Source organism: Myodes glareolus, chromosome 3 (genome assembly GCF_982192425.1).
Source record: "Myodes glareolus chromosome 3, mMyoGla1.1, whole genome shotgun sequence".
Classification (NCBI taxonomy): domain Eukaryota; kingdom Metazoa; phylum Chordata; class Mammalia; order Rodentia; family Cricetidae; genus Myodes; species Myodes glareolus.
This window is the reverse complement of record NC_142028.1, coordinates 118,839,625-118,852,448: the sequence shown is the minus strand read 5'-3', so window position 1 is coordinate 118,852,448 and position 12,824 is coordinate 118,839,625. Positions and strand designations below refer to the sequence as shown.

Sequence of the window (12,824 nt, the reverse complement as noted above, 5' to 3'; positions counted from 1 at the left end):
CTCCCTGGCTCTCATAGGCTTGTTACCATAACATAATGCAGAATGGCATTCAATTTAACTTCAAAAGTTCCCATGGCCTATAATTTCTTTTAAGCGCCCATCTTTACTGTAACAGTCTCAACCCTGTTTAAATGTTCAAAGTATCTTCTGAGATTCATACAATCTTTTAACTGCAATCTCCTGTACAATCCAAAATAAAAAAGTAGATCATATATTTCAAAAATATAATGGCACAGGATATACATTACCATTCCAAAATGAAGGAAAGAGAGCATAGTGAGGAAATACTGGACCAAAGCAATGCCGAAAACCAGCTGGGCCAACAACAAACTCTGCATCTCCATGTCTGATGTCAAAATGTTCTTCGGGTCTCCAAAACCCTTCAGTTTTGTTGACTGCAACACACTTCTTCCCTTGGGCTGTTTCCACTCCCTGTTAGCATCTCTCCTCAGCAGGTATCCCATGACTCTGGCATCTCTAACATCTCGGGGTCTCCAAAGAAATCAAGGTTTTACAGTCACAGCTTCACATAATGGCCTCTCTGGTCCTTCATGAAGGCTTCACATTCCTGGCCTCAGCAGTTTTCTTTGGTCAAGAGGGAGATTCCATAATTCCATTCTTGTATCCTTGACTCTAAAGACAGAACCACCTGGCCAAAACTGCCATGCTCTGTTGCTTTCTGGGGCTGGAACATGGTCCCACCCCTTTCAATTACATCTTCACCAGATTTCTGGTTTTGATGGTTACCTTCACTGCTTAAGCTTGGCTGTCCTGGAACTTGATCTGTAATCCGGGCTGGCCTTGAACTCAGAGATCCACAAGCCTCTGAGTCCTGAGTGCTGGGATAAAGGTATGTACCACCATACCTGGGCCTAAATTGTTAATTCTGTTTCACTATTTGGAAGTTTAGCTGGGAAGGATCTTGCCCTGAGGAATCTACTCCCTTTATTTCCTTTAATCTGCTTATTTCCTTGAACATGGGATTCAGCTTTATTTTACTTCCTGGTGTTCTTTTTTCTCCTCAAATTGTACATTCTACATTTTTCTTTGCTCAGTTTGCTTCTTTCCATTATAGATCTTCACAAGAGTGAATGTTAACAACCATACAACAGTCAATACTAGGTTGTTTTATTTCCTCTGCCAGTGGAATTAATATAAAACTTTTCACTTTACCCTCAAGCAGACTTATCAGACAAGGGCAAAAACCATCCACATTCTTTACCAAATTATCACAAGAACAGTCTCTAGGGAACATGCTAACATTCTTCTCTTGAGCCAGGTGCTCAAAGTTCAAATCATCCTCAGTACCACTGTCTTCCATGTTCCTATTGGTATGGTTCATTAAGCCCCACATAAAACACTCAGCTGTTTTTCTAATCCAAACTTCAAAAGTCCACATTCCTCCAAAGGAGGGCATGGTTAGGCACTATCACAGCAATAACCCAGTCCCTGGTACTAACTTCTGTCTTAATTTGGGTTTGTATTTGGTAAAGAGACACCATGGCCACAGTAACTCTTATAAAGGAAAACTGGGGCTAGGTTACAGTTTCAGAGTCTATTATGATCATGGCAGAAAGCATGACAGTGTGCAGGCTGACATGGTCCTAGAGAAGCTGAGAATTCTGCATCTTCATCTGCAGGCAGCAGATACAACTGTGGATAGGGCATAGCTTGAGTCCTCAAAGTGGCAAACTTCTTCCAACAAGGCCACGCCTGCTCCAAAGAGGCCAGACCTCCTAATAGTGCCATTCCCTATAAACCAAGCACTCATATGTATGAGTCTATGGCGCTATAGCTATTCAAACCACCACACAGATATACCACAGGACAACGCTATTCCATTTTTGGACACAGACCCAAAGTACTCTATATCCTACTACAGAGATGCCTGCTCATCAATGCTCATAGCTGCTCTTCTCACAATAACCACGAAATGGAAACAAGCCTAGATGTCCATCAACAGATAAATGGACATGGAAAACAAAATATATTTACACAACAGAATTTTAATCAGCTGTGACAAAAAATGAAGTTAGGAAATTTACAGGTAAATGAAATGAAGTTTGAAACAATCAGTGTGTGGGGGGTAATCCCGGATTGAGAAAGACAATCAGTTTTGCCTTATTTGTAGATGCTAACTTTGAATCTTCAGATGTGTATATTTTGTCTGGAATACCCATAGATGTTATAAAGTAGTAAAGGAGATGGTTTCAAGGAAAAATATATAGAACATGATTGTATAAAGGTTTGAACTAGAATAATGAAAGATGAAGTAATGAATTCAAGTCGGGGATGGAAGTGCAGGGCAGAGGAGGAAAAAACAGGATAAATAACATTAAAAGACTTTTGAAAGAGCCATATGGAAACCAAATGTAGAAACTCCTGTACACACACACACACACACACACACACACACACGATGGGAGGAGGGAGACGGGGGTTTAATGTGGAGTTACACTATAATAGGGAAGAAAATGGACTAATCTAAGCTCCATTTGTGAGACAGGTATCACTATGTCCTGCTGACACAGCAACTATGATCTTTAAGCTCTTGAGCGGTAGGCACAACAATTTTTGTCATTCACATTATACAAATGAGAAACAGTGACCTGCTATCACAGCCATCTCTCTTTAGGCTGGACATACCACATTTGTTTCAGCTAATGGACTGGTAAATGGAAGGGATATAACAGATTCTATTCAGTAGCTTATTTCCCAGAAGTTCCAATTCTGCCTTACTGTTGTCCTGTGCCTGAGTCTTAAGTTTGGAGAGAAACAAATCCCTGTGTTCTTTTACCTCTATATGACTAGGTGTCTGGGTGGAAAGAGATGAGAGGCACATAGAATTACTTCACAACATAGGGAAGAGGGGCAGAAATCATCTTTGGCCATTAGGGTTACTATCTGCTTAATGGAAAGCATTTAAAACTTTAGAAAAAAACATTTTTGGGGGGGAGAGTGAAAACTAATGTTTTAAAGATATAAAAAGGTCTTGATGATAAATGAAAAGCATAAAGAACTGCTAACTCACTGAATTGTAAGAAAACAAAGACATGGGAAATTCTTTAGCTACTGGTACTTACCAGCCACTATTTTCTAGCACATAGTAGTAAACATCAGTATATAAAGCAGTTGTATAGTCTCTTCAAAAGAAAACATGTTGGTAACTTATTAAGAGTCCAGCATTACAGATATCACCTAATCAAATTAGTAAAAGCTTGTCTATAAAAATAAAGACAAAAGATTAATGACAGACTGCAATGTCCAGAGCTGCAGGGACAGTCTTAATGAGATGAACTGGGCAAGATTTGCTGGAGCAAGTAAATTAGCATAATAGATCACGTAAGTACTAATGAGACATAACCAGCTGACTTTCCACCTCACTTTTCCAGGGACATGAACTCCACAGCTTTCCGAACAGCACACACCATAAAACAAAACATAAATCATCTATACATTTCTTGAAACAAAAGGGAAAGAATGTAGGTAAGAAAAGATTGGGCCTTCCTAGGAAAAACAGTTTCTGCCTATCAGTGAGATACCAGGAAAAGGTAGAACTTTAATTTGTGACCTCGAAAAAAAGCTTACATATTTGTCCTCATACCCACAATCTAGAATTAACCATAAACACAACTCACACTTACTATGAAAGCAGAAGGGGGTCTCTTTGGGGTAAGGAAAGAGAAGAAGTCAGTTGAGATGAATGTGTGAAACAGGCTCACTGTTTGTTACATTATCTAAACCTAAAAAAGGCAAGGAAAGGTGGCACACTCTTGTAATCCCAGCTGAGGCAAGAGGATTGCTACCAGTTCAAAGTGAGCCTGTGATATGAAGAAAGAGCCCACGCTAAAACAAAATAAAAATCATAACAGCTTGTGAGTTTTAATCCTAAGTCTCAAAGAATGAGTATCAAAGTAATTCTAATTTCTTCTATTAAAGCTGTCATTCACTGACAGTTCCAGTTCTGATTCTTAGTCTCTGGTGGTCCACAAGGACTTGACATGATCAGTCCCAACACAGAGGACGTCCATGGTCAGATATATGTGTGCAAAGACAAGAGCACTGAGAACTTACCTACGTACGTGTGCATGGACTTTACTCTCAAGACCCAAATATAAAGTGTTGATTAAAATCAGTCAAGGAGGAAGACCACTTACTGGTACTAAAGGCTTTACTGTAATAAACCAAATATATTTACAATTTATACAAATGTTGAACCAACAAAAATACAAAAAAAAAATCACAAGATGCAAAATCAAGAAACAAGTTCGTTGGAGACACCACTGCTCTACAGAGGACTCAACGTGAAGTAAACTGCAAGGAACAGAAAAGTAAGCTCACAGTTGGGCAAAGTGTGACTGACAGGCAGCAGCTTGCTCCTCTAGCCCACATTTGTGGCCTCTGTTTGGTTGTGGTGTCCAAAGTTAGACAGGTGACTGTCTATTCATAGACTTGTTGCCTTTTCTTTGTAGACTCAAAGCAGTTCTGTGTCAGCATTTGGAAACAGGTTTCTTCGAGTGTTTTTGTTTGTTTGTTTGTTCTTTTTAATTATAACTTTCCTATTTCTACAAATTTCAAACATTTGGCCCAATTCAACTGTAAATATGAAGCCATAGTGTTTTCAGTAGATGACTTCATACACGGTAGCCTTTTTGTCCCCTGAGCCGGTGACTATGTATTTATCATCCACAGAGATGTCACAGCTAAGCACTGACGAGGATTCTTTGGACTGTAAGAAAAAACAACAGGCAGAGGATATTTAATGTGTTTCATTTTAAAGTAACCTCATTAGTTGTTTCAAAGGACAAAAGGTAGCACATTTCTGTACCTGGAATATACTGGCTCCATACGGTGTCCGCCAGGCATTGAGGAGGTTGTCTTTTCCAGTACTCACAAACCACTTGCCTAGGATTAACAAAGGAACATATAACTCCAGCAATATTAAAATTTCCCCTGTTGGAATTAATTGTAATATAGCACTGTTTTTAGTATGTGTGTATGTGTGTGTGTGTGTGTGTGTGTGTGTGTGTGTGCACAAACAGGTCAGGAGGCATGTGTAAAGGTGAAGAGGACAGCTTTGTGGACTTGGTTCTCTCTTTCCCCCTTTCGGAGGCAGGGTCTCTATTACTGTTTCTATTGCTGCCCAGTTAGCTTCTGGCTTCCATTCTCCTGTTTCAGCTCTCTCAGCTCACTGTAGCAGTTTGAGATTATAGGTGTTCCCTAGCTCATCTAGTTTTTTAACATGGATTTCAAAGACTGAACTCAGGTCACGAGGCTTGAATAAGTGCCCATGGAATGATCTAGTTGGCCCCAAAGAGGTTATTTTTGTTGTTTTTGCTTTGCTTTTTTATTTTTGTTTTTCCTGAAACACAGTTTCTCTGTGTAACAGCCCTGGCTGCCCTTGACCTCTTTGTAAACCAGGCTGGCCTCGAACTCACAGAGATTCACCTGCCTCTGCCTCCTATGTGCTGGGATTAATGTTGTGGACCACCATGCATGGCTCAAAAGAGAGCATTTTTAACATGTGAAGTACACTGTCCAAAGGGTTAGTCTATAAAATCCAAGTAAGTTCCTTGGTGTGATCCTGTTTGTAATCAAAAAATTGTCAAAGGGCTGAGGAGAAGGCTAAACATGTGCAAGCTTGTCCACGAGTTCAGATTTCTGGCATGTAGCCTTGTGTACTTGGAATCCAACTCCCAGAAGCAAGTCAGGGAAGGGCATAGAAGAACAGGTAGGCCTTGTGTGCTTGCTGGCCATCTAGTCTAGTGAAAAGACAAGCTCAAAGTTTAGTGAAAAGTCTTCCTCAAAATCAAGATGATGAGAGGCTTTAGGATAAATGATGAAGACCAGAGGCTTCTACACCTACCTGAGCTTGTTGTATGTGTGTGAGAGCATGTGTGTGAGAGCATGTGTGTGTGCGCTAGTATAATGAGTTATTTAATATTTTACTCAGCATCACAGCCATTTTCAGTCTTATAGAAATAATAAGAGCAAAAAGAATTAAATGCTGAACTAATGTGAAATGTTTGTCATATCAGATGCATGTAGAATGTCCAATTTGGATTAGTTACACATTACTCATCTATCCTCACAGCCAATGAACAAATATATGACCATCCAAAGCACAAAGACCTCATGGACTTTCCTTTCTGTTCTCATTCAGAGGAAAAAAATCTGGGAGGAGCTAACCATACATCTGACCCTGTTTCCTAATTATAGTCAGTACGCAGTGATTCCCACCATTCTTGAGCACTAACAATTACCCCCACCCCTACCGCAAAACAAGTTGTGCTCAAAGCTTATTTTAATGCCTGCTGACTTTTCTCAAATTAACAAAGCAGGCTGAGACAGACATTACTCGCCTCTGAGGGTCAACAGAATTATAAATTAGAGTTAAGGCATCCAGCTGCATGGAGAGAAACATTTTCTCCCTCAGATACTATCTCTAACCATGCTTTTAAGAAGTATTTTCCATTCAGATCACCGACAGCCTTGCAGCTAAACTCACCACAATAAGCAAATTTTAGGGACAACACACAGCTCTCATGGAGGTGCAGCTGGTACTTGTCAGGCTTGTTCACGTGCAGAACTTCCACGTTGCTGCTCTCCATCCCCACAGCAAGCCACTCCCCAGTTGGGCAGTATCCCAAGGAGAAGATCTGTTATAAGTAGGATGAGATCACCGATGATTTTACTCAATAAACTAAGAAAGTGAAAAAGCAGCAAGAGATAGCAAAATTGAGGTGTAGTTAGCCAACTCCAATCTGGAAGAGGCATGAGATGCAGCAAAACCCAGGACACTCTCCTGAACAAGCCAAAGACTGAACAGATTAATCCATGCTCTCAAGTAAGAAATTATCTTGAAGAATGGCAGTAAAAGTCATCATAAAGATATACTAACTGCCATACTTGTGCAAAAGATGTCTAGAATCTGAAATCCAGTGTTTGGAGTGAGGATGGCAGAACAGACTGGCAAGCTGCTGAAAACTGCTTAGGAGAGGTAAAGCACACACCTAACTCTGTACTTGCTACAAGCTTACATACATTTGATATTTATGGGCATTGAACCTTTTCAGAAGTTTAAAAATGGTGACCAAAAATAATAGCCTGAGTGTTCTACAGAAGGGTAGAGCAGGAAATATAAAAATAAAATACTGGTAGTCACCTAAAATCAGTATTTAGTGAGCAACTGTTGGAACTGGGTTGTCCTATAGGTATGCCTGTGAAGGATTTTCTTAGTTTTTGCATTATTTAAGTAGAAATAAGTCACCCCGTCATAGGCTGAGCCTTGGACTGTATTTTGGACATAGAGATTGTGCTAACATGTGTGCAGCACTTTCTTCCTCTCTGCTCCTTGACTATGGATGTCAGGTGACCAGATATCTCAAGCTCCTGGCACTGTGACCTTATGACAAAGACGGTTTGTAATCCGGAACAGTCATCTAAAATAAACCCTTTTTCCTTTAAGCTGCTTTTGTCATGGTATGTTATCAAAGCAACAGAAATGAGATTTTTAGCCTATGTTTCATTTTATTAGTAGTAAACAAGCAAGCAAAAATAAATAAACACTGAGTAGTAACAAAAGCACAACTCTAACCGTGAGGAAGGCACCAAAAAGTGCAAGCACTGCCTTCGCACAGGAAGTCTAGATCCAGACACGTGACATCTGATTACTTCCCAAAAGTTACTATGTCTTTATATTGTTTTAAAACTCCAGTTAGTAAAAACAGACATCTTCAATTCTAGTACTCCGTAGGACTGCATTGCATTTGAAGCTAGTTTGAAGCCAGTCTACAGAATCAGAACCTATCTTAAAACACAAAACAAAACAAAATACCCCAAGCAAAGATCTAGTTGGTCTTGGTATTTTTTCTATTTCAAAACATTTTTACACTATGTATTCTGATCATTTTCCCCTCCACCATCTCCACAAAGATGCTTTCCACTTCCCTACCCACCCACCCTCCCTACCCACATAGACACACACAAACAAAAACACAAAAGCAAAAACACCAATAAGGCAAAAAAAAAAAAAAAAAAAGCCCAACCCACAAAATCCTGAGTCTGCGTTGTCCAATTACTCTGAGGTATGGGGCCTGCCCAGAGTGCGGTAGATCTACCTGGCGACGCTCCACTGGAGAACACTGATTTTCCTTTGCCAGTGCGTATCAAAATTACAAATAGCTTTTTAGTTAGGGATGGGACCCAGTGTCCACTTGCCCCCTTAATGTTGGGACTTTGCCATGACTGTTTTCAAGGTTAAGAAATGAGATGGGTATCCACATGATCTTAGACTCCTTGAAACAAATCAATATTCATTCCACATTCATTCTGCATTTGATAGTGAGATTATAAACACAACTAACTATATCCTGCTGAAGAAAACATATATATTCTCTACTGCATAAACTCCTTTTACCAAAACTATGTGTACATAAATAACCTTAATGTTTTGTAACTGTTCCCTCTTTCGGCAGGGGCAGATAAACGAGATGCGGTAGTCCACTGTTTTAAGCATATTACTTTAAATTTAATGTAGATCTGTTTATCTGGCTACCCTGAGGCCGGGATGCGAGAATGACCCATACAAGCCCTTCTGACTCCACAGCAGGCGGGAGCCAAGCACTCACCTGTGATGTGAAGTCATGCTGCTGTAGCTGCCGCCCTTCTCTCAGGTCCCAAGACCTCACAGTGTTATCCAAACCGCCTGTCCAGAGCTTGGTGCCATCATTAGAAATGTCAATACAGCTGGCTCCGTCTGTGTGGCCCTGGAATTGCCTGATAAAACAAACCAGACTGAATAATGATTTCCTGCCAGAGCTCAAAGTAAACACTGTTGTGTTGTTGGTTTTGGACTCACTGTGTGTCATCTCAGTGTCTGTTGGTGTGCAATATCAAACTAACCTTCCCCCGAGGAGCACAGGAAACAGCCCCTGCAGGTTCTGTTTCTTTTTTCAAGATCCAAGGCCTAAAGAAATGGAATGGCATTGCAGGCTGCTGCCAGAAGTCAAGTATGCTACTAGGGCCTCTGATAAACAGGCCCAGTGAAACTCTTCCAAGGTCTGGAAGAGAGTTTAAGTACTAAACGACAATAAAGATAAACATACAAAACCCAAATCATTTCCTAAAGAATAAAAACTTGTCCGTCAGTGGCCGAGGTTTGAACCCAAAGGAAAAGGCTTATTCCAAGAACACACATTCAGAGAGAACTGACCAGCAGTGCCCTTTCTGCTAGCACAGTGTGAGAGCTCCTGTGTACTCAACCTTGCCATTCTGAATCAGAAAGGGCCTTGCATTAGGAAATGTGGACTTCCAGAGACCAAAGGTCAAGCAGGCCTCTTGACCTCAGAGGTGCTAGGTAGAGACAAAGAAAAGGACAACAGATACTTGCCAGATCCCACCCCCAATGCAAAGCTTTCTTTATAGGGGACATTCATGCAACGTCCAAAGAGCATTCAAATCAACTGGGTGGCAGGGATTTCTGACCCCTGAAAGGGCATGAGCCAATAAGACAGGCTGGCAGTGGAGAGAGCAACATGAGCACTGAAGGGTCTGGGGTTGGCAGGTGGGGAGGGTACATGCAGTGACTCTAACAAGCGTGACTCTACATGCTGAGCATGCACTGGCCAGGGCAGATCAGAGAGGTCAGGACCCACCTTCAGAACCAGGAAAGACCCAGCATAGAACTGCTTAGGAATTTCAATGCCAAGAAGGTCCTTTCTTTCTCTAGGCCCCCCATACCTTATTGCCACAGAGTGCCAAGCTTAGAATTTAAAAGTGTAAGGGAAGGAAGAAAATCACCACTGCTGCCCCGAATTCTCAGCCAAGATATGAGCCAGAAATCATTCTCTCACAAACTCAATCCCTAGTTCAGATCCTGTCCCAATTATTCCCCTCGCCCCACACATGCCCAGTACTCCTGTGATTGCCCAGTAAGTGAACCTTAACAGTTCTAACAGGTCTCTCTACAAGCACCACAGGCTGAAGGAGTCCTTGTGGTACCTTTCTTCTCTTCAAACAACTGTCACAACCTTTTTCCTTCATCCTGACTTCTTACCACCTCTTCAGCTGAGTTAATTTTTAGTTCCTTACGCCAAACATCTCCCTGAGGACTACCAGCACTAGATGGGTGCTTCTCTAGCCTCCCCTTCCATGCACACCCCACTGTGACTGCCAAATTGTTGACTGTTGAGAATATGCTGTGTCAAAGAGCAGCCACACACATGGTCAGTCCAAACTAAAAGATATAGAAAACGCACCTGCCCCCACCCCATATATATATATATATATATATATATATATATATATATATATATATATATATATATATATACATATATATATATGATTGGTGCTTTTCCAGGCAGCCAAGCACACAGAATGCAAGATCTGACCACAGGGCCAATACAAAGTAACTTCTGTGCCTGGATTCCTCATCTATAAGATAGAGGTTAGCAATACAGTCAGGTTTGATTTAAAATCCTCCTGTTTCCATTTCCCAAAGGCTGGGGTAATAGGCCTTTACCACTACACTTGACTTAAGTGCTTACTCTTAAACATAGTTTTCTGGAACACCTCTGGTATGAGAGCATTAAATGGAGCCAGATTAGTTGCTGAGGGAAGAGGGAGGATCTAGAAGCCTAGCAGAAGTCCATGTGTTCCCAAGAGCAATGACCCTCTTAGTTAGCTACAGAGAAATATAGATATTTTAAAGCCATTTTGTGCTTTCAATTCATGGAAGCTCATTTTTAATGTTCTTTTGTTGTCTTGTGTCATTAGATTTCCGTTTGCACAAACAAGACGCTGGCCAAGCTCAAAACATCTAGATTAGAGGCCCTTGTGTTGCCATTTATTCCACATAATATTGTTCCTTGACAATGCAAGATCTTCCATCTCAATGTGGACCAAAGAATGGGAACAAGATGTACTGGTGACACTCTGGAATGGAAAGACTGTATTCCTCACCCACAGCTGGTCACAGTTTGCCTTTCTATCCACAGCCTCTTAGTTGAGGCTTCCCCTAGGACGGACCCTGTACTCACCTCACCAGGGTCTGGTTGTGCAGGTCCCACACTGCGATGTTGCCATCACTGCAGCAAGAGAAACAGACCTTGGAGTCGGGGCTGATGGCCAGGGCATAGCAGGCAGGGGCTGAGGATGTCAGCTCTGCCTTTATGCGAGGAGTTGGAGCTGCCAAGTCCCAGATGGACAGAGTACTGGCTTCCCCTCCTACTATGAGAGTACAGCCATCAGGTAGTAATTTACAGGAACGGATGTAGTTATCTCTATTCTGTTAAATAAAAGAATATAACCACTGTAGAACATTGTTAACTGATAATACTGTGTATTCCTAAATGCTGTTCTGGTTTTTAAACTTCAAAAGAGACGTTTCATGGGCATTCTATTTTACAGGAACGATCAGGGCCCAGCTGCCATGGTTTTCTTCCAAAGAGTAAACAAACTCACAGGGTTGCTCAACCATGTTCGTTCCTGATTTCCAACTGCACACAGACAGACCCAAAAGCATACAGATGTAAGGTAGGTGTGAGTGTACTTCCTTGTGGGGAACAGGTCTTCTCGCCAACATTTACTGTTAGATAGTGCAGACTCACCAAATATGTTTTTGTTTTCATTTTTCCTGACACTGCCCAATGAGCACTGACTACTTATCTAAGAATTTAGTGTATTGATTTTCTCAATATTACCATGGCTAATACTGGGGTAGGGGGAACAGATAGATAGACAGACAGACAGATGGATACATGCAAATCAGGTCTTTATCTCCAGACAGATACATGCAAATCAGGCCTTTATCTCCAGAAGATCTGCTTTTCTCATTTGAGAATAACATCTTGTAGCTATGCAGGCAGGGAAGCCCAGTCCACAGTCTGCTGAAGACGGTACAGGTCTAACAATCTCAAGGCAAATGAATGTCTTTAAATTCTCGATGGGGTGGCTGGGTGCTTTGAGAGGCAATTGTTTCTGTTCCTGTCTTACTGAAGCGATGGAAGGAGAGCAAAATCATCTCCCCTACCTCTTCAACAATACCAAAACTGTTTGGAAGGGTTTTCCTGCCATATTAGCAAATGTTGAAGGCTTGGTATTTATCTGGAGTTTACACAGAAATTTAAAGGTGAGCAGGGATCAAAGTCCACAAGTACTGTCTTTTTTCTATTGCATACCATTTTAGAAAGCATGTGTAAAGAGTGAGCTCCAAACCACCATAAAACATCTCCAAAAACAAACTCATCAACACTAGGACTTAACCCACATAGTAACAGTAATGGAAACCTGCCCAATTTGGGGGAGGGGGAGGGGCTTGAGCAGCCAACAGAAAACAGAGGGGATTCTATTCCCTCCTAATAGAAGTGAAGCTCAGGCCCCTCATGCTCGCTCACCAGACAATCCAGCTGAGAGACGGGGCTCTTGTTGCCAGGGTGGCTGATGTCCCAGACCTTAACGCAGCCCTTGCCACCTGTGTACACGTGCCTTGTGGGATTGCTGATGGTCACTGCGCACACCACCTCCCCATGGTTGAGAGTGTTGATCTGCCGAGCATGTCGGGGGATCCCAGGTCCAATGAGGGCATCAGGGGGAAAGGGGACAGGCTGCATCTGGCCATCCGCAGTAACATGGAAGGAGTATGCTCTACATGAAAGAAAAAAGGACATACTTATCACAAAGGGAGCCATAGCTTGGAGATGGGGAAAGGTGGGGGGGCTTCCTTGTTAAGGCTTCTCCTTCTGAAATCAAAATAAATTGAAGAATTTTCTACTGGAAAGCATTTAAAGTCTACATTCAAGCTACTATTTTTATAATGTTCT

The 12,824-nt window shown here is 41.6% G+C and overlaps 1 protein-coding gene across 15 annotated transcripts in view; it reads right to left on the bottom strand.

The window, feature by feature from the left end:
- Window positions 1-4,153: 4,153 nt before the first annotated feature.
- Window positions 4,154-12,824, bottom strand: part of LOC125412284 (transducin-like enhancer protein 1) — a 93,991-nt gene continuing 85,320 nt past the window's right edge. For all 15 annotated transcript variants that reach the window (XM_048452950.3, XM_048452958.3, XM_048452961.3 and 12 more), the window contains 6 exons: window positions 12,399-12,648; window positions 11,043-11,290; window positions 8,631-8,778; window positions 6,509-6,659; window positions 4,829-4,905; window positions 4,154-4,729 (listed from right to left, as the gene is read on the bottom strand). In XM_048452950.3, coding sequence (XP_048308907.1) covers window positions 4,622-4,729; window positions 4,829-4,905; window positions 6,509-6,659; window positions 8,631-8,778; window positions 11,043-11,290; window positions 12,399-12,648 — 982 coding nt within the window. In that variant the 3' untranslated portion in view covers window positions 4,154-4,621. The remainder of the gene's footprint in view (window positions 4,730-4,828; window positions 4,906-6,508; window positions 6,660-8,630; window positions 8,779-11,042; window positions 11,291-12,398; window positions 12,649-12,824) is intronic.